The sequence below is a fragment of the Wallemia mellicola genome (genome assembly GCF_000263375.1).
Source record: "Wallemia mellicola CBS 633.66 unplaced genomic scaffold WALSEscaffold_5, whole genome shotgun sequence".
NCBI classification, from domain to species: Eukaryota; Fungi; Basidiomycota; class Wallemiomycetes; order Wallemiales; family Wallemiaceae; genus Wallemia; species Wallemia mellicola.
Genome location: NW_006531962.1, coordinates 242,577 through 262,848, shown reverse-complemented (window position 1 = coordinate 262,848; position 20,272 = coordinate 242,577). Strand labels below are relative to the sequence as shown.

The window sequence follows — 20,272 nt, the reverse complement described above, 5'->3', positions numbered from 1 at the left end:
TACTGTCTATACTGTTTAATTCGTCTGATACGACTGCTAATTTATACATCAACGCCGATGCAATAAAAAAAGAAAAACAGGATGACAGAGATGCTGTTGTAGTATAAATTGCCATCTCAGAAGCAAGTAAAATGTATAAAATAATATATCAATATAAATTAAAATTAAAATTAAGTGTTTTAATATCGTAAAATTTATTTGGAAGTCTCGTTGGTTTGTCACTACCATGTTTATTTATATTTAGTGATCTATATGAAGCATCATTTTAGCAGAAACCAACTCTAGTTTAGATATTACCCTTTCAGTAGAATTCTCTCAAAGTCAAAGTTGACAAATGTCGACGCAGAAAAGTGAATCATTATATACAATATTCTAATCGCTAACCTCTACCAGAGGATAACCTTCATATGAATCGAGACCGTACGCTGAGCGCAGTGAAGTCTATAGTAAATCGAAGAATGGAAAGAACTGTCGAAAGAGAGCGACGAATTTTGCAGTGGTATTTATCAATACTGCTACAGAAAGATCGCTTCGAGTGGTCAAAATTACTTTAGAATCTTGCAAATTTACAACATCGCTTAAATAGCTATCAAAAGAATATATATATATATAAGCGTCATGCTTATTCATACCATAGCCAGTAAACTTATTCTTAGAGGGGAAGATATTGATCATTTAGGTATCCAATGAATACAGGCCTAAACAAATATATTACAAAACTCTACAATTATTCCTTGCTAATGCGCTTATATCGTATCATCCGTGACCCATCTGTGAGGTCTTTATAGATAGGAACAAGTTTGTAGCGAAACAGAAACGGTACAAGAACGAATTTGAGAAAGTACCAAACAACACCAAGCATAGTAATTGATAACGAAACCACGGAAGATAAATAATAAGGGAGACTTGAGTTATTTTCTTCAGGGGGGATGAAGGGTGCGATGAGTAAGAATAGACAGGCAAGAATGAATAAAATGAGTCCAACGATTGGAGCTCTATACGGCGGATCCCAGTCCTTATCGAAATAACGCAACTTGAACGCTCCCACCGCACAAAAAAAGAGCATTAGAGTGTAGGGATACGAAGTTAACGAAACCACGAAGTCGTATGCGTCACCTGGAGGTGGAGCACAAACGAATATGACAGTTACCGCCCACACAACACAAAGACCGGCCAGTGGGCTTCCAAACGGTTTGCTAGTTGTGAAAATGTCATTAAATATGAGCACATCCTCCTTAGCGAGCACCTGCAAAACGACCGAAATAGATTTTGACATTGAAATGAGATGGCCTAAAGCTGATAATGCGACTAGAACAGGTAGAACTTGATTTCCGGCTTTGTCACCGAAAACGTTGAGGAAGAGGGACCCAGCTACGGTTACGCCATTATCACGAAACTGAGCAATTGACACACCAGCAAAGTAAGCTACATTTGCCAGTATGTTCAGTGTAGTAACAATCGCCATTGCTACTGGCATGGCAATTTTGAGTGTTCTAGCTGGATTCCTGACCTCAGAGAGAATTGCGTTTACCTGATCATATCCTTGATATGAGAAGATACAGTTCAACAGCGCCGTTGAAATGTCGTAAGCGTTTGTTTTTGTGCCGTGGAATAAAGTTTTAGGGTCAAAATTGTCAGGTTTTTCCTCAAGCTTAATGTGACCTCCTAATGCTGCAAATCCTAATTTCGGTGAACTTAATAGTGTAGCCTTACCTAAACATACCTGTGAAAATAACGAATAAAAGCATAATGATCTTAATAGCACCAAACACATTGTTTGTATACATCGCCGCCCTTGGAAAGAAAGCAAATATCAAAACAGCAAATGAGACACTTGCAATGGCGATACCACGCATCTTCCATGTCGTGACTTCCTGTCCTGCCGCAAGGAGAATGTAGTTGGCGAATGATATCGCAGAAGATGTTGAAACTTGCAAAAAGGTACAGTAGAAAATGTAAAAGCAAGTTCCTAGGAGACGCCTATTTGGTATTGAGCGTTCCAAATAATTCTTCAATCCACCTGAAACAGGTATACCGGTGCCAAACTGCAGAATTAGTACTGTGTACAGAAAGAATGTCTAGCGGGCCCACCTCTAACGCCATCAATGACCCACACAATGATACAAATCCTCCAACTAGCCAAAGCATCAACGACAAACCAACAGAACCTGCATGTTTGTAAACTGATGCAGGTGTTGAAAAGATGCCAGATCCGATAATAGAGTTTACTATAATGAATATTGCAGAAGTTAAACCATATTGATATTGATTTGAGCTTGATCCAGTATCTTTATCACTCAATTTTAGTGAAGCACTCTCAGCAATCTTTGAGTCTACCGATTTAGAGTTCATAACAAAAAGAAAAAAAAGTCAAATATCTATGTACTTAATTAGAATTTACTAACTCATTGCAAATTGTTCCTGAGAATGATGACAGAAAATAGTTACATCAAGATGATATTGCGACCACTTTAATCTCTTGAACTCCTCAAGAACCTACAACAGGCTCAACCTGGTAAGTTTCTGCCACGACCATCACGATATGTCCGCTTTCACTTAGTTTCAATTATGTCGTCAAACAGGGTCCCAACTCAATTAACAATATTTAGTAAACGGTAGTACACTCACGTAGACATGTGAACACTAGATATCAATTTCGGTGTCAATGGAAGGTGTAGTAGTCACACAGCACGATGTGGTGGTAGTATTAGAATTTGCGGTCTTGAGGTCAGTCAAAGGCTTCAAGGATAGACATATACAGCATATGAACGCATTAATAACTACTTGATAATTGAGTTAGAAAAGAAGAGGCATATAATATTTACAGCAGGGTAATATTCCGGCTATCCCGTTCGTCATCAAGGAAGTGGTACTCTCGTCGCAAAGTGCATGTATCATCACATGTTGGCTGAAAGCTTCTCCAACTTGAATCTTCATGCTAACCATAATTAGATAGGTTTCCTTAAGACATTAGCGAGGTATTTCGCAATGTGCGGTACCGAGTATTTTATTTCAAATTCTTTTTCATTAACCTTTATTGTACAAAGTCTTTTATCTTCATTCTACCGTATACCATACAACCGCGTCATTAAAATATAACCAATCTCTATCCTCTTAGGTCTCGATATATGCAAATGAAAGTGCTAACTGTTCTAGATATGCTACTGTCATGGAGATTGCTTCAAATGTATCTCTAATTAGAGGAGAAGTCGACCAGGAGATATCCTCAGAAGTTCAAGTCATGCTGTAGTTGAGAATCACAAGCTGTATCAAACTCGCACCTTTACCTTCCTTCACTATCTCAGCGTAGATGTGAAAAAAGACGCGTTTTCAATCTTCAGCTGAGTAAAAACCTCCAAATGTTTCAGATGTTCCACATACATATTATGTAACTACAATACCATTTGACACCTTGTTCTGGCTTACAATCACAGCAAACCTTATTTAAATGTTGGTCGCTCATCAATGCTTCAATTAAGCTAATTTATGGATTTGAGTGGTATTGATCATCTATTAAGGTTTGAGATTATTTATGGTCTAGTAAAGTTTCAATATAACGTATTGTAATAACACACACTTACGTCAGAGTAACTTATCTCTCCTGGATATAGTTGATATAAGCTCTAAAAATTGGATTAGAATGGGAAGGTAGATAAAAAATTTCACTATTTTGGGATACTTCTTAGTTGGCTGACATCTATGACATCCTCGTAACGAACACGTGAACATTTTAGTTTATATAGAGTTTCTGTAAACTCTTAAAGCCAGACTCATTGTACACATAAGACGTTGATACGTATAAGATTGGAGTGGAACAAATCCGCGATTGATTTTAGTAAAAGATCCCAAACTACGGTACTTCAGTAAGCTGATATGCAACTTAACCAGTCCAAATTTACATCACAATCCTGAATCCGATTAAAAATAAATTATAACTTGCCAAGGCATTTCTTTCCTTTTATTTCCTTACCTTACCTGGTAGCTGTCAAGAAGCTCTAATTAAACTGGTTGAGACTGTGATCAATTGCCTCCTTTATGTATTAGTGAAACAAAGTGAAAGCGTTTCACTAATTTCGAAGGTCGCAAAACACTTCAGATTAGAAGCTTCGTAGGCGAGTAATAATTACACTTGAAAAATTTGTATACATCATTCTATAAAATAGAAATTATAGGAAGGGTAACCAGTTTACTATATGCAACATTTAAATTATTGTATTAAGAGCAAACAAACTGTTATTCTAGAAAAACAAATGAAATATAAAATATTTATTTTAGGATCACACGTAATTCAATCGATGATTAGTACATAATGCACAGTTTAGATTTATGTCGAAATATTAAAATAGATTGATTATGAATAAGTGCGTCAAAACACTGCTACTTGTACAAAATGATATCTGAGAACCTAGAAAGAGGAAAGTGATGTCGTAGTCTATATACTTTGATGATAATGATATGATAAATTGACGATCAATTAAATATGTGATGATATGTTTTGATATCTAAGTTGCAAATATTCAGATTCTTGATCTAACCAATCTTGACCGAACCATTGACCATCACCTTTAAGATCAACATCAGATCTAGTTTCATCCCATACCATCTTCAGTGTACGTTTCCTGTACCATTCCTCATATACAAAAGTAACGGTTGATGACTGTTCCAAAGCAAAATCTTTCTCTAAATCCGATAATTCATTCCAGTTTGAAGGAGGTTGTTCAGTATATCCAGATACTGTTGACAAATCTAAAGAAGTTGGGTAAATATCTTTAAGGAAGTATTCATATGATCGCTTGTTGTGAGATCTTGTTGGTAATGAATCAATTAAAGTATAATCAGGCCAAAACCAAGTATGCTCAACGTTTTTATAGTGTTCTGGCGTTAGTGTTTCCCTAAAAACAATGATCGAGTGTCCTAAAGTGACTAATGTTCTACCACCATCAAAAGCAAATCTTCTAAACAGATTATCACCTCCTAAGAATTTCGCTGCACGTAAAATAATTTTGATCGCTGTCCAATCTTCTGACATATATTTTGGGAAATAACTAGGAATAACGTCAGACCAACCATTGATCAGATGGTGAACTGATATAAACGGTTGACCTGATTGGAAGAATCCTTCAGCATTACCAGGTAAATCCAATTCTAAGAACAGTTTAGTCTGAATTAAATAAGACTTAGGTTAATTAAACTTACGATGTAAACCTTTTTCATGAGTTATAGTGTCTTTCATATCTTTCTCTGCAGAAAGTGCAGCACACTTGGATAATTTACCGTCGCCACCCATTTCATCTCTAAATTCTTCAGTACAAAGCTCAAACGTATCGGCGATTCGTTGAGCTAGAGAATTACTGAGGAAAATACCTGCGCCACCAAAAGCCTGTTTACCGAATTGTTCAAATTGACGAGCTGATTCAGTGGATCCGCCTAAGCACCAATCTTGTCTAGGATCATATTTCGCTAACATACGCTGAACCAATCTAATATCAATAAATGTAGTATCATCATCACCAATGACGACCCAATCAATGTTTGGGGCGAATTGTAATGCTTCAGCAGGTAAAGATAACATACGGTTTTCATATTTATCTACATTTGAAGTCCTCACATAACAATTAAGTCCCCGTTCATGTCGTAAGAAATATTCAAGTGAATGTTGCTCTTGAGATTCTGAAGGTGAGAGCATAACTAAGCATTGAGAGTCATAATCAAGGAAATGAGACCATAATTGGGAGTATTCTTGGGCTCTTTTCGAAGTAGTTGTCATAACGAACAAGATTTGATCTAAATCAGGAGCGTTCGGTGGAAGCGATGGAGTACGAGGGTATACTTGAATTTCATTAACAGGAATAGAGGGAAGGGCTTGTGTGAAAGGATTTTGATTATTTGGTGATTGTATAATCGGCGTTTTTATACCTGGTGGTGTGAGCAGAGCATCATCATAGAACGAGATCTTCTTAAATTGATCAGTTTCTTCTTCCCAATGAATGAGCTGAGGAGACAAAATACCCATTCTAATCCTATATACAGAAGGCGGCAAACCGACTGTCTGAATGTGGTGATGGATGATAAAGTAACCAGCGACGGTGATGACGATGATAGATATCAATAACCTCAATTTGCGCATTTTAGTTACTTTACTAAAGCTTTTACTACTTTTTAGTGTAGCTGGCGAAGGCAGACTAATTCCCATATACGCAGTAGTTGATTGAGAAGTTAATGCTTCCGCGATAAGCAAAATTCGTGAATGCAAAAAATAAAAAAACAATTATTTAATAATCAGTTATGTAAATACAATTATGTTTCTAAGGTAAATGTCTGAACGTTCATTTTACAAGAAATATATTATACATCTCTACAGAAATCTAATATAACAAGAGTAATAAATAAATGTGCGATTTTTGTAATAACAAACACCTATCTATCTCATAATATCTTACAAAAATCGTACCATGTCTGACGTTATAGACTAGGTCGATCTAGAAAATGGATTATATTAAGAACATTATTCTCTATCTAATTTTAAAGTTGTAATAATAATTTTTCTTTTCTACGCCAAAAATTCCCTTTTTGTTATCCGCAGCGCTGCGAGGCTCACTCAGATTATGATATGCGATCGTCTCCTTCAAGGAATACAACCAAGATGGGCAAATTGAGCCTCCCAATTCCAGTCACCGCTGCAGCTGCGGCTGCTTATGGATCACCTGCTAGAGCGAAGAAAATGGCGCTCGGTTTTATTGCATTAATCACAGTAGCAGTAATCTTCTTTTGGCCTGAACCTTCAAAATACGTTGTACCACATGGTGTATGGCGTGTTAGACAAGCTCTACTCATTCCAGAAGTTATCCCGTGGGAAAAAGAAACTACACAGTCAACTCCAGTTCCAACTTACGATGAACCTTTACTCAGTTTGGGTGGTATACGCAGACCATACCTTAACAACACTTTTCCTCCAACCCCCAACCATACCATCCCCGTTTTCCCACGTCAAGCTGAACTTTCGTCAGATGCACCCCAACCAGAGAATATCTTATTCGCAATGACAACTACTGCTAAAAGAGCAAGAGAATATTCTATACTTTGGCAGCATTATATGTACCCTAATGCTCGTTGTCTGGTCGTTTTACCTCCTTCAGATAAGTCAAGGCTGGAAGAGTTACAAAACTTTTTAGAAAGAGTTAGAAGGCTCCATTGCGTTGTACAGGTCTCTAAAGTCGATCATTATGAAACTCGTATGTTATCGGTGCCAAACGAAGCTAATAAAGTTGCAAAAAAGCTTGGTGGTATCAAATGGCTTTGTATCGGTGATGACGACACCTTCTTTACTGATATAAGGCTGGTTCAAAGGATGCTTCAAAAGTATAACCCAGATGATGACTATTTCATTGGTGCTATCTCTGAAGGTGCTGATCAAAGACGTAGGTCATCTCTTTATTTTTTTATTTGACTAAAATGTTTCTTCTAGAAATATTTGGTAGACAAGCTTTCGGTGGCGCTGGTCTTTTCATGTCACCTCCAGTTATGCAGAAAATGGCCAATCAATACGAGGATTGTGTTCGTGAAGCCAACATATATTGGGGTGGTGATGGTAAACTAACTAAATGTGCTGCTTACGTTTTAGGTGTGCCATTCGAAGAAGTACTTACGATTGAACCTGGTATGCATCAATTTGATGTACCTGGTTCAGGTGCAGGTTACTTACAATCGGGTTTACCATTCATTTCAATGCACCACTTTATCAACGGTTGGACTCATTTGGTTCCTCATCATTTGCCAAATAGAATATCTGATGATTGGTACGCAACTGGTTTAATAATGAAAGCAGCAAAGTTCTTAGGAGGTGATAATCTATTTAGAAGAATAATGTTCGATGGTGGAAAGACACTCCTTTGCCTTGGTCACTCAGTTATCTTATATGAGCATGCTCAATCACCATCAGATTTAGCTCAAATTGAGTATACTTTAGGACCTTCTGGATTCAGATTCATTGAACAATTACCTGTTAGACCTGAGCCACCAAAGAGGAACGAATACTTCATATCAGATATTAGAGTCGAATCTCCAGAAAGAGCGATCTTCTGGTTCGAAGATAAGGAAGGTCAAAGGTTGCGTCTTGTTTGGGACGGTGAGAATGGGTCAATAGATTTGCCTGCTGTACAGCAACCAAAAAATAAATGGATCGGTTGGTAATGAACAATAATTTCAATCTCTGGACTTTGACACTCATTTTGTACTTTTAAGCACTTAGTTTTCTCTTGATATATATTAAATTATGAAAATAAAGTAAGAGTGAAATTAGATTAAAAAAAAGATAGTTACGTGATAGTCCGAAGAATAGGTTCCAGTATAAAACATCCGAAATTCAGAGAAACAAAGGAAGGACTGACTCTGGTTTGATTGCATGATATTGATTTATCTGTTATATTCTAGAATAAAAATAAATGTAAGTGTGCCTGTAAGCGACTGCGTTATGGAAGGGACAGTACAATTTTACACGATATAAAAATAAATAATGATATGAAGATAATAAAGATAATAAATCTAATATGAATTTATGAACTAATTTCGAAAAAAAATAATTTTATTTTTATTTTACTTGAGTCGTGCACTAGTGTCGAGGCTTCTCTCGCTTGAACAACCTCAGAGACAGCGGGCAGGATGTCAAACAGGCCGTATGCAGATCCGTTTAATGATAGGAACCCGAATGAGCAATCAGATATTCCACCACAAAGGATTGCTTTAGCCGATGACCAATTCAGTCCATTCCCGTCATCATCGTCAGTCAACTTAAACGCGGGACAAACTACACCATACGATTACCCACCTTCATCTTTCTCCCACTCTAACTTAGGTGCATACCCACCTTCAAATCCAGGTTCGTGAAACTCCTATTAGTTTCCTTTTGACTTATCAACTATTTTAGATGAAGATTCAGAGGCAAAGATGCCTTTAACAGCTGATAATAGATTACAACCATATTACCCTGCTGGGTATGTTTTTCTTTTATTTATCTTTTTCCAGACTAACATAGCACAGCTTTGATCCAAGGACTTACGGTGATCCATATTCAAGCCCATACGAGGAACCTTCTTCTAATGCTTTGTCTGCTGAAGCTGATTGGCGTCGTAGACAAACTATTAAGAGGGATAGAGCAAAAACTGTCAAAGTTAAACTTACCAAAGGTCACTTTATTCACGAATTTCCCGTACCAACAGCAGTTAAGAACGCTTTTGAACCAGTTTATAAGAACAACACTTCAACCAGAGAATTCTCTCATTTGAGATATACCGCCGCAACTTGTGATCCAGACGATTTCACTACTGAAAATGGTTGGTCTTTAAGAGCTTCAAATTATGGCAGACAAACTGAACTTTTAATTGCTATCACTTCTTACAATGAGGATAAAATTCTTTACGCACGTTCTCTTCACGCTGTTATGTTGAATATTCGAGACATTTGTAAAACTCGTCAATCAAAATATTGGAGATCAGCTGGTCTTGAAGGTGGTCAACCAGGTTGGCAAAGAATCGTTGTAGCTTTAATCACTGATGGTTTAGAACCTATGGATAAAACTGTTTTAGATTTATTAGCTACCATTGGTGTTTATCAAGATGGTGTTATGAAAAAGGAGATTGATGACAAGCAGACTGAAGCTCACATTTTCGAATACACTACACAACTATCAGTAGATACTACACCTCAACTGATTGTACCACATGGAGATGATCCAAATAATTTGGTTCCTGTTCAGATTATTATGGTTGCAAAAGCCAAGAATCAAAAGAAGATCAACTCTCATAGATGGTTATTTAATGCTATCGGTAGAATGTTACAACCTGAAACTTGCATTCTTCTTGATGCTGGTACAAAGCCTTATAAAAAATCACTTTACTACATTTGGGAAGCTTTCTATAATAATAAAAATTTAGGTGGTGCTTGTGGTGAAATTTATGCTCAATTAAAAGGCGGTAAAAAGCTTATTAATCCATTGGTTGCCGCTCAAAATTTCGAGTATAAGATTTCAAACATTTTGGATAAACCACTTGAATCAGCCTTTGGTTATGTCTCTGTTTTACCAGGTGCTTTCTCTGCTTATAGATATAGAGCGATCCAAGATAGGCCACTTGAACAATATTTCCATGGTGACCACTCTATGGCTGAAAGGCTTGGTGATAAAGGTATTAATGGAATGAACATTTTTACAAAAAATATGTTCTTGGCTGAAGATCGTATTTTATGCTTCGAACTCGTTGCAAAAGAGAATGCTAGATGGACTTTATCATATGTTAAATCATCAAAAGCTGAAACTGATGTTCCAGAAGAAGGACCGGAATTAATTTCTCAAAGAAGAAGATGGTTAAACGGTTCATTTGCTGCATCAGTTTACGCAATTGCAAACTTCTTTAGATTATATAGATCATCACACGGTATAATTAGAATGTTCTTCTTGCACATTCAGTTGATTTTCAACACTATTAATTTGGTTTTCTCCTGGTTCTCAATTAGTTGTTTATGGCTTACATTCTCGATTGTTATTACACTTCTATCCAAAGAAGGAACATCAGATAGTCCAATTTATTCGTTCGGTACACCAGTAGTTACATATTGGTTCAATAGATCATTTCAATGGATTTGGGCATTCTTCGTCATTTGTCAATTTGTTTTCGCTTTAGGAAACAAACCAAAGGCCGAGCGTGTCTTCTATAACATCTCATTTTTGTGAGTTATGAACATAATTTAGACCGTTGATAAACTAATAAAATTTCTAGTGTTTTCGGTATACTTGGTCTTTATCTTATCTATTCAGCGATTTTCCTTACCATCAAAGCCTTTGTAGGCATGAAATTCCCTGATGGCACTGATTCAATAATAGATAGGTTGGGATACGTTTTACAATCTGACAATTCGGTTCTTGTCGCTTCTTTAGCTGCGACGTTCGGTATTTACTTCATCGCGTCTTTCTTGTTTGGAGATCCTTGGCATATGTTTACATCATTCCCTCAATATTTGTTAATGGCTCCCTCATTTATTAATGTCCTGAACGTATACGCTTTCTGTAACCTTCATGATGTTAGTTGGGGTACGAAAGGTTCAGATAAAGATGATGCGTTGCCTGCAGTCAAATCCAAGAAAGAAAAAGGTGGTGAAGCAACTGCTGAAACAAATGTTATGAAGCAAAAGGATATTGACGGTGCATTCCAAGAAACTGTTAAAAGAACTGTTGCTACAAAGGTCAAGGAAAAGTCAGCACCAGAAAAGCCATCACAGGATGATGAGAATAGGAAGTTTAGATCTAGATTAGTTTTATTCTGGTTATTATGCAATATGATCGTCGTTGTCATAGTGCAAAGCGCAGATGGATTAGAACCAACGGTACCAACGGTAGATTTAGAAGGAAATGACGATTATGATGATATAAGAGATCAATTTATAGAAGATTCTAGAGGATATGAAAAATGGTTGACTAAAAAGCAATCAATGTTCTTTAAAACTATCCTTTGGACAACTTTCGGTATTACAGCATTTAAATTTATTGGTGCACTTTACTTTTGGATAAAGATGAATGCTTTCAGATGCTGTCGTAAGAATTAAACTGAAGATCTCATTCTAGCTTTTATACCAAGAAACATCGTACTTATTTAAATATTTTCTATTCTTCTGGCAATTTAAAACAAGACAATCAATTTGAACAAATCTTCTGATATATTTAAACATGTTAAACAATTAAAATCGATTTTCTTTTCTCTTTTTTTTTTACTTTTAGTCAAACAAGATGAATATATTTTTACTTGCAACGCATACTAACAATTGGATGACCAAATTCCCTCCATTCATCTTGAGATATCCACAATTGATGAAAAGTTCCTAAACTACCTAAGATTGAACCACCTAACCAAGGTGCAAATTTCCTTTCAACGGTGTTAGCAGGTGAATGAACTTTGACCCTTGAATTAGTATGGAATTTTGATATTTCCGCTTGAATTCTTTCACTTAAACCAGTCGTTGAACTTACACCACCTACTAAGATAACGTTTGAGAGTAATTGAGTTCGACTGTCATGTTCAACTGATTGAATAGACTCTTTAATTAATTCAGCTATTGATTTTGGATCACTAGGATTTATAGAAGCAGGTTCAAAAGAGTTCGGTGTAAATTGTACTGGATTAAAATTACGTGAGTCAATCAAAATTTCAGACGCTTTATATCTAGACGTTGTAAAGTTATCAGCAAAACCAGTTGGAAATTCGAAAGACTTTATAGGACGCTGTAATACATTGAGATCGTCCCAAATATGATTTTCATAAACAGCTGTAGTTGCTTCTCTCCAATCTTTCAATATTTTAGACTTCGAATATTCTAACCAAGAGTCTGTTGGATTTGTATCAGATCTCAGGTTAAACTTTGGTGATTGGCCCAATTCAACAGTAGTTTTTGATTCAATTAGTTGATGCGGGATCAGATTTGATAGTACATTTTGTCTTTGATTTTCATCCAAAGATTCCAAATAAGCGTTAGTTAATTGATTACCACCAATGTTATTTCTAATGACACCTTTCCTTAAAACGAAACCATCGATTATTGGTGTAATTGAAGTAGAATCCGAACCAATATCTATAATTAATGCAGTAGATTTACCTGCAGCGAATGCAGATAAGACACTTTCGTTTGCTATATAAAATCCAGGTACTTTAAACTTCTCAAAAGCTATTTCAGCTAATTTCTCTCTATGCTTTTGTGTATTCCATGCAGGTTCAGTTAAAAGTAAAGGGTGATCTTCAGTGTTAACGCGTAAATCATCATTAAAAGTGTATTCAAGGAGGTTTGTAAATTTATCAAAATCATCGACTTGAATCAATTAGATTGTGCATAGTTTATTGTGAGAGATGACATACCTAAAGAATCTTTCATTGTATTGGATACTTGATAACCAGGTCTATAAACATCTGGACCATTATCACCAAAATAAGATTTATCATTCAAATGACTAAAATGTGTAGGTATCACAGTTTTTGGTACATCTTCACCTGCGTAACCTGCTGATAAAGTGGAATTACCAGCAGATGCAACTAAAGCGCTTACTTGATCTATTTTTATTGATGAACAAATAATTATATTATATTAGTTTGAACTAACCTGCACCGTATATAACCATAATGTGATGATGGACGAACTCAAGATAGAAGTAAACGCGAAAGTTCGTAAGGGAAGTTAGAAAATTAACTTTAAATTGTAATTTAAATTGAATGGGATAGATAAATATGAACAATCTGCTCTTTAATAGATTAAAATGAATGAGGTCGGTACATATGTCAGAATATTGTAGAATGTTATATGACAAGTAGTATCTCAATAATATTCAGGTTGCTAAGCTAAACCAATGATGACGAAATTTGCTGAAATGGATGGACAATACTCAAACGTGAAATCGTTAGTTTAGTGATTGTGAGGATATGCATATTTAAAAAAACAATTGGTATGACTTTCAATTCTTGCTGTTGTTATCTATAAAGTGGAAAAGAATAATTGCTAACATTGTTGTAATACCGAGTGTGTTTGCTATCTGGGCTAAAGTAATATCGTTTATCCTATTATAAGAAAGATAAAATAAGTACTAAAGTAATAGGGAAATAATATTAACTCACATTTTTTATTTATTAAGAATATTATTCAAAAAGAAGTTTGTTTTCTATCAACTAACTATCAATTAAATGGATAAAGAATTAATAAAAAAATCATTAGGTGTACATCCAGATTTTCCAAAGAAAGGCATAACCTTTTTGGATATCTTCCCAATCTTACAAGACCCATTTAAATTTGAAGTTTTAATTACTCACTTATTGTCACATTTACACTCTCATACAATTCCAAAGTTGTCTAATGGTGGTAAGATAGACGTCGTAGTTGGTTTAGACGCTAGAGGTTTTCTTTTGGGTCCAGTTTTAGCTATGAGATTAGGTGCTGCCTTCGTTCCAGTTAGAAAAGGTGGTAAATTACCTGGACAATGCTCAAAGGTTGAGTACAGCTTAGAATATGGTAAAGACGTTTTCGAAATTCAATCAAATTCGATTAAACAAAATCAAAACGTAATCGTCATTGATGACTTGATCGCTACTGGTGAGTTAGAATAATAATATAACCATATTAAGTTAATAAAATTTAATTTAATAGGCGGTTCAGCAAGCGCAGCTGGTCAATTAATTAAACAACAAGGCGGTAATACATTAGAGTACTTGTTTATCGTCGCATTACCTTTCTTGAAAGGATTGGAAAAGTTAGACGCACCTGCTTATTACATCGTTGAAGCAGAGGATTAAAATGTTTTGTTTATAAATTAGATTTTTTTATTTTTCATAATACGCCAAGCGTTCCGTTCTTGATTTGGAACGGTCGCGCTCAGACAGATAGTCAGATTTCAATTAAATATTAAGGCTTTCCTTTCTTTGTTATGAACAATTAGTTTATATAAAATGAAAATATATTATTATATTTTATTATTATCAATCAGTTTATCAGTTATAGTTGCTGCACCTACAACAAATTCATTTCATCATCATCATCATCATTTAAATAATAGCAATAGTAAATCAACTTCAACGGAGAATATACCTAAAATTGTTAAACGTATAACAAATACGACATCAAAATCTCAAGCTTTGAATAGATCAACATCTTCTATAAACCTATCAACAGGTAAAGCTGGTTTAGACAGAATTTCACCTGGGTTAGATGTTATTAGATATGAAATTATTAATCTAATCAATGATTTGAATCATTTCGAACCTATTCAAGATGACGTTATAGCTTGGACGATATTAAATCATCTAAACAAACTAACGATCGCAAATGAAAATTTATTAGAAACTCTAATCGTAAACAATAAGTTAGTTAAAAAGCTTGGCTGGAATATTGAAACTTTCAAAACTCTTAAAAATTTGGATTTCACCTGGAAAAATTTTTTTCAAAGTTTGACAACAATTTTACCAAACCATATAGAACATTTAGAATTAATTGAATTCAGGTCAATGAATATTTTAGATAAGGCTTTGAGAACTTTCTATTAATTGTATTTTTATAAAATTTCCTCTTTGATATGAACCATCTACAACGACAAACTAAAGATTTAACAAAACTTTTAAAATTAAAGGATAAACAATTACTATCAAATAGTAAATTTATTGATAACTTAAGCCATGACGATATTGCTTTACTATATAAGCAATTGATGCTATCAAATGATAGTTCTAGGAAGATACTTGACAAGTCAACTGATAGAACAATTAATAATAAATTAATTAAAATAAGATCATTATTAGTTGATCAATTATCTAAAGAATCTTCTAAGTCACAATTATTAGATACAAATTTAGCATCAAAATTAAGAAATATTTGGTTAAAGAAGAAATCATCTACTATTAATTATAATAATAATTTAAATAATACATTAAATAATTATAATATTTTAAATGAAATCAATGATTTGAAACGACAGTCAAACAACATTCAATTAAGTCATAATCAGAGGTCTATTCTTTTAAATCGTTTTCAGGAAGCTATTGTTGCTTCTAAATCTGATAATAAAGTTATCGCACCAAATTTACAGGTTGCAACAAGAGACGAATGGGAAACTCTCATATCTTCAGCTGTCAGTTTATTATTTATTGAACAATGGACTCATCTTAAACTCTCTATAGGCTAACGATTTGGATTTAACTCACCTAAGCAAATCAATTGAATTACTTGATCAATCTAATGCACTTAATATTGATCTTTTCAATAATATTTTATCAATCTTAGCAAAAAAAGGTCAGATCAGTTCAATTAATCATATTTTTCGTAGTTTTGGTCACTTAATTACACCGAATAATGAAACGTACGCTACATTTGTTGATGCTCATACTTTTAATCAAGATTTGACTAACGCTTGGAATTTATTATCTTCTTTTGAAAATCGTGGTATTATTTTGCCACAAGCTACATATACTAATTTAATCAGATCCCATTTATCATCAAATCAACCAAGTTATTTAAAACAAAGAGGTTGGAATTTATTCGTACATTCTAGATTGATGGCACATCCTATACCATCAATCTCTCTATATTCTACCATGATTTCTTCATGTGCACAAACAAATCAACCTGAGATTGAAAGAGCTCTTGATCTTTACAATGAATTGAAAAATTATGGTTTATTCATTGATCAGAATATTTATGCTTCACTTATACATACACTCGCGAAGGCTCATAAAAAGGGTACTTCTTCTGAAATTGATAGACTCTTCATTGAAATGTTGGATTCAGGTTTGAAACCTACAAGAAACATTTTTAGTGCATTGATGGAGTTGTCAAAACGAACTGGTGATGTTAAGAGAGCTAGGCATGTTTTAGCCAACTGGATCTCTAGTGATCAATCAATTAGTGATCAAGATTTATCGAGATTCTTCTATGCTTACTCATCCACGCAACCCATAAAATACCTTAATAGGTATTCCTACAATCATGAAACTAACAACACAAGTCTTAATGCAACAGATCTATCAAATGTTAATGATGATGCATCTCAACAGTTCACCCCAGAGTCATTACCAAAAACATCATCTGAAATTATTTCTGAATCTGACATGATTTTTAATCGCATTCTACACGATAAAGATATTGATCTTTTCATTCTAGGTTCAGATATTTCAAATTCTACAACTGAATCAACAAGTGATCAATTCGATAAACCATTCAAGGACGTGACAATTACTAATCGCTTATTAAATGCTTTCATAAGTATACGTATCAATCACTCTAACACTCCTGATCAGATTATCAAATTTACTTGTAAGTTATTTGATAGTCTAAATTTATCAAAGAACGGTTACACTATAGCAATGTTAATGGAGCATATTTATTTAAATCACAATACTTTATCTCATTTGGCTGAAGCTTTATTTCAAGAGTATAATCAATTTCTTGACAAATCTACCAAAGATATTGAACAAGATAGTACTTTAAAGTTGCAATCCGATTATCCTTTAGAAAGCATTTTATCTAATAAACGCAAACTGGAAGTTGACGCAGGCATCGATGAAACGGTCATATCTAAAATTTGGACAACTTACATTAACATTTTGGCGTTATCTGGTAGACTGTCAAAAGCCGTCAAAGTTCTATCTGATTTCGTCAAGTTATTCCCTCCATCTTCTTTGGTAAAGAATTTTGCATTGCAATCACAATTAAAATCACAACCGACATCAATCAAAATATCAAAGGAAATTAAACCAGATCTTCAACCACATTTGAGTTTTCATAAATTAAGGGTTCTACATGATAGATTGGTAAATTTAGTCAAAATAGATCAAGAAGCTGGCAATACAACCAAACTTAACAATTATAATTCAGCTAAGCAAGCTCTAGGTTTTTTAACTTGGTCAATAAAAGCTTATGAAGGAGCATATAGATATCACAATAGAAACGCACTGAACACAATGGACAACATGGGTGTACATCATTCAAAAACTATATCAAAAATAAATGAAAAGGAAGTTGAACAAATTCGCATTGTAAATTGAAATTAATTCTGCATTATCATTTGAAAGTGGCTAATACATCTGTACATCATGTAAACAATATGGATTTAGGACCAAAAACGTTGTAACCATTTCTATTCCGCGCTATGTTGGATGGCACCGTCATAGTAGTTAATATATATAAAAAGTACACAGTTAGCTTGTAGATAATATGACTGTAATTATTACTTTTCAATCTCTCTTTGGTATTTTTTTAGTTTTTGATCGTCGAATACTTAATACCTTTCAATTATTGATAAGTTTTGGAAGTTTTAAACTAGAGAATGTTATGAGATAGAAGAGCAATAAATTGTGTTATAAGTTCTGAGAAAGATATATGTTCATTAATTCACATGTTCTTAGATATCTAACAATGGTGTTGTGAGTACATTATAATTCATATCAACGGTGTGAGTGTATTCATTCAAAAGATTGTATATCCCATGATCAGCTAGTGTTATAACTTATTATTTATAGCAAGTTTGATATTGTGACGACAAACATTCTTACTACCCATTGGGATGAGACATTTCAGAACGCATGAAGGGGACAGAATTGTGGAGTTGGTACGACAAACAGTGAAAGTAAGTATACACAGACTAAATTAAATTTGGTTAAAATGCTTCAGAATTGATTGAAATATTTAACATTGGAATTATAAGTGGCTTTATTTGGGTATTTCGACATGGCATCAGATGATGAATGAGAATTTTTAGATACAATCACGTGCTTATACATCCAGGATTAGATTTGTTTTTACAGAAGCTATTTTAAGTACAGAAAAAAGATTGGGGCACTTCAAGAAGTGCTATTTATATTTACTTGGTTGATACAAAGAAAGCTTTGGGTCTCTGTTCAACTTTACAGAGTATTTAATTTATCTCAATAATAGGACAGGCATTAACACCGATGATTCACTTAATAATACTGAGACATAACATCAATCTCAATCTTCCATAAAGCCAAAGTTCCCGGATAAGACCTTTTCTGGCAGCCTTGGAAGGGTTAGTCAGTGCAAAAATTTATTCATTCATCACGACGTCGTAAATTCGTGTCAATAACCTCATCTTTTCCTTAAATTTTTCATTACATGATATTAATATGATATGGACTGTGCATTTCACATATATATAAGAGTGACAGGTAAGCTTTCAAATAGTAAAAATTAAGTTGCACTCCATGCTGATATAGTATTTAAACTTGTCATTCACAGACGAATATCCGTGGTCTGTGTACCTACCAAGTATAATATTTCTTTCAAAGATCGCCATAAACTGTTTGACTTCATGTGTTTTGTTCTCATCATATGGAATCGTCGATTAGAGAATACCATGTCCAGACGTTTACTGTTATCATTTGCCAACAACGAAAATCTTTTATCGCAAGTTTGATAAAACTAAATTAGCTTCGTGAAATGCTGAAGAATATACCGAGTGTAACATTGTACTTGTAAAAACTTTTCTTGAAATTCCCCCCTACCTTCCATTCACTGAGAAGAACCAGTGTAAATCATTCGTCACATATCATATATGATTAACGGTCTGATCACTCAACTCACCCAAAGTTTGAAAAGTGAAGAAATTTGGACAGTGTTGTCAAGCCGTTGTGAGCAAAACGTAAAGATGACAAAGAAGAAATGGTGTATAGCGTACCAACCAAACAGGTATTGCACCCTAAATATCTGAAAGCGATAACTTCAAATTGTTCGGCTGATGTAAAATTGTTGGTCCATGTTAAACTTAATAATACTATGAAAGGCCATAACTGAAGGATCTTTTTTTTTTTTCAGCATGAAGTCAACCTTCACATTTTCTAGTAAATAAATAATATATCCCAATCAGAGAACTCAGGTATATGAGCTCTTTTGCCAACGGCAAACTTATGTGAAGCTCATAACCGCTACTCCCATATTTATCGTTGTATCGTGCTCTCCACGAAAATGTCACGCAGTCAAACGGATCAAAATCATACTCCTAAATAAAGGCATTAACCCTCTGTCTCAGTTAAGCGGACCACCAGAGCAGCTCGTCCTACGCGACCAATCTCGTAGTAGAGTCGCACAGAAGGCAAAATTAATGTTGAACGACTTCTCAAAGCATAGACACTCTAAAGTTCATTCGCGATTCACATAAGCTGTCTGACCGACCTCGTTGGTAATAATGTATTTAGAAAGTTGTGATCAAGATAGTAAAGGCATGTATGGTACATATAATTTAGCACTAAAGGTCAGGGACATCTATCGTACCAATAAACGGAGTACGCAATAAACACCGATCATACTATGCGATTCCTCTAACAAAAATTGACAAAAGGGAGTGTCTGGTTGTCTGAAACTGTCTCTGGGTTAGCTGTCCCCCTTTATTCACTTGTGCAAACGATTAAATTGTTTAATTATCACTTACTTGCTTGCAGGTCGAGTAAGGGTTAACAAACTGGTAATTACGCTCAGTTATCATTTACTAGCGAGGATAAAGAGAGGCGTGATGCATTACGAAGTATTGTGTTATAATTCTTTTTTTAAACACAACGAACCCGTATATTTCACTTTTGAATTCGTGTTTTGTAAGTTATTTATCTATGTGGTGAAAAATCGAACAAAGCTTATGCTCTGAAACAGCAACCCTGAAAATCGACTCCTCACGCCATGAAAGTAAAGGGTCTCACCCACTAGGGAGGTGAACCATTACAGTACAATAAAGTAAAGGCGGAGTTTGGAAGTG

General features: G+C 34.6%; 7 protein-coding genes across 7 annotated transcripts; 4 read left to right on the top strand and 3 right to left on the bottom strand.

The window, feature by feature from the left end:
- Nucleotides 1–599: 599 nt before the first annotated feature.
- WALSEDRAFT_59864 (putative methionine permease) lies at nt 600–2,192 on the bottom strand. The gene is made up of 3 exons (XM_006957241.1): nt 2,092–2,192; nt 1,724–2,045; nt 600–1,680 (listed from the first exon to the last, which is right to left on the bottom strand). Exons 1-3 carry the CDS (start codon nt 2,146–2,148, stop codon nt 728–730), a joined length of 1,332 nt encoding a protein of 443 aa, XP_006957303.1. The 5' UTR covers nt 2,149–2,192; the 3' UTR covers nt 600–727.
- A 2,137-nt stretch (nt 2,193–4,329) lies between these two features.
- On the bottom strand, nt 4,330–6,415 carry WALSEDRAFT_59862 (hypothetical protein). The gene is made up of 2 exons (XM_006957240.1): nt 5,197–6,415; nt 4,330–5,145 (listed from the first exon to the last, which is right to left on the bottom strand). The coding sequence occupies exons 1-2, from the start codon at nt 6,191–6,193 to the stop codon at nt 4,475–4,477; spliced, it is 1,668 nt and encodes a 555-aa protein (XP_006957302.1). The 5' UTR covers nt 6,194–6,415; the 3' UTR covers nt 4,330–4,474.
- Nucleotides 6,416–6,643: 228 nt separating this feature from the next.
- WALSEDRAFT_27892 (hypothetical protein) lies at nt 6,644–8,190 on the top strand (the record flags this gene model as incomplete). Its single annotated transcript, XM_006957239.1, has 2 exons — nt 6,644–7,418; nt 7,466–8,190. The coding sequence occupies 2 exons, from the start codon at nt 6,644–6,646 to the stop codon at nt 8,188–8,190; spliced, it is 1,500 nt and encodes a 499-aa protein (XP_006957301.1).
- Nucleotides 8,191–8,658: 468 nt separating this feature from the next.
- WALSEDRAFT_63268 (glycosyltransferase family 2 protein) lies at nt 8,659–11,592 on the top strand (the record flags this gene model as incomplete). The annotated part of the gene is made up of 4 exons (XM_006957238.1): nt 8,659–8,875; nt 8,924–8,990; nt 9,037–10,719; nt 10,770–11,592. The coding sequence occupies 4 exons, from the start codon at nt 8,659–8,661 to the stop codon at nt 11,590–11,592; spliced, it is 2,790 nt and encodes a 929-aa protein (XP_006957300.1).
- Nucleotides 11,593–11,785: 193 nt separating this feature from the next.
- Nucleotides 11,786–13,153, bottom strand: WALSEDRAFT_63267 (actin-related protein Arp4p; the record flags this gene model as incomplete). Its single annotated transcript, XM_006957237.1, has 3 exons — nt 11,786–12,846; nt 12,894–13,085; nt 13,135–13,153. The coding sequence occupies 3 exons, from the start codon at nt 13,151–13,153 to the stop codon at nt 11,786–11,788; spliced, it is 1,272 nt and encodes a 423-aa protein (XP_006957299.1).
- A 556-nt stretch (nt 13,154–13,709) lies between these two features.
- On the top strand, nt 13,710–14,344 carry WALSEDRAFT_36655 (adenine phosphoribosyltransferase; the record flags this gene model as incomplete). Its single annotated transcript, XM_006957236.1, has 2 exons — nt 13,710–14,115; nt 14,170–14,344. 2 exons carry the CDS (start codon nt 13,710–13,712, stop codon nt 14,313–14,315), a joined length of 552 nt encoding a protein of 183 aa, XP_006957298.1. The 3' UTR covers nt 14,316–14,344.
- A 45-nt stretch (nt 14,345–14,389) lies between these two features.
- WALSEDRAFT_53920 (hypothetical protein) lies at nt 14,390–17,632 on the top strand. The gene is made up of 3 exons (XM_006957235.1): nt 14,390–15,643; nt 15,693–17,486; nt 17,526–17,632. Exons 1-3 carry the CDS (start codon nt 15,092–15,094, stop codon nt 17,553–17,555), a joined length of 2,376 nt encoding a protein of 791 aa, XP_006957297.1. The 5' UTR covers nt 14,390–15,091; the 3' UTR covers nt 17,556–17,632.
- The last annotated feature ends 2,640 nt before the right edge of the window (nt 17,633–20,272 follow it).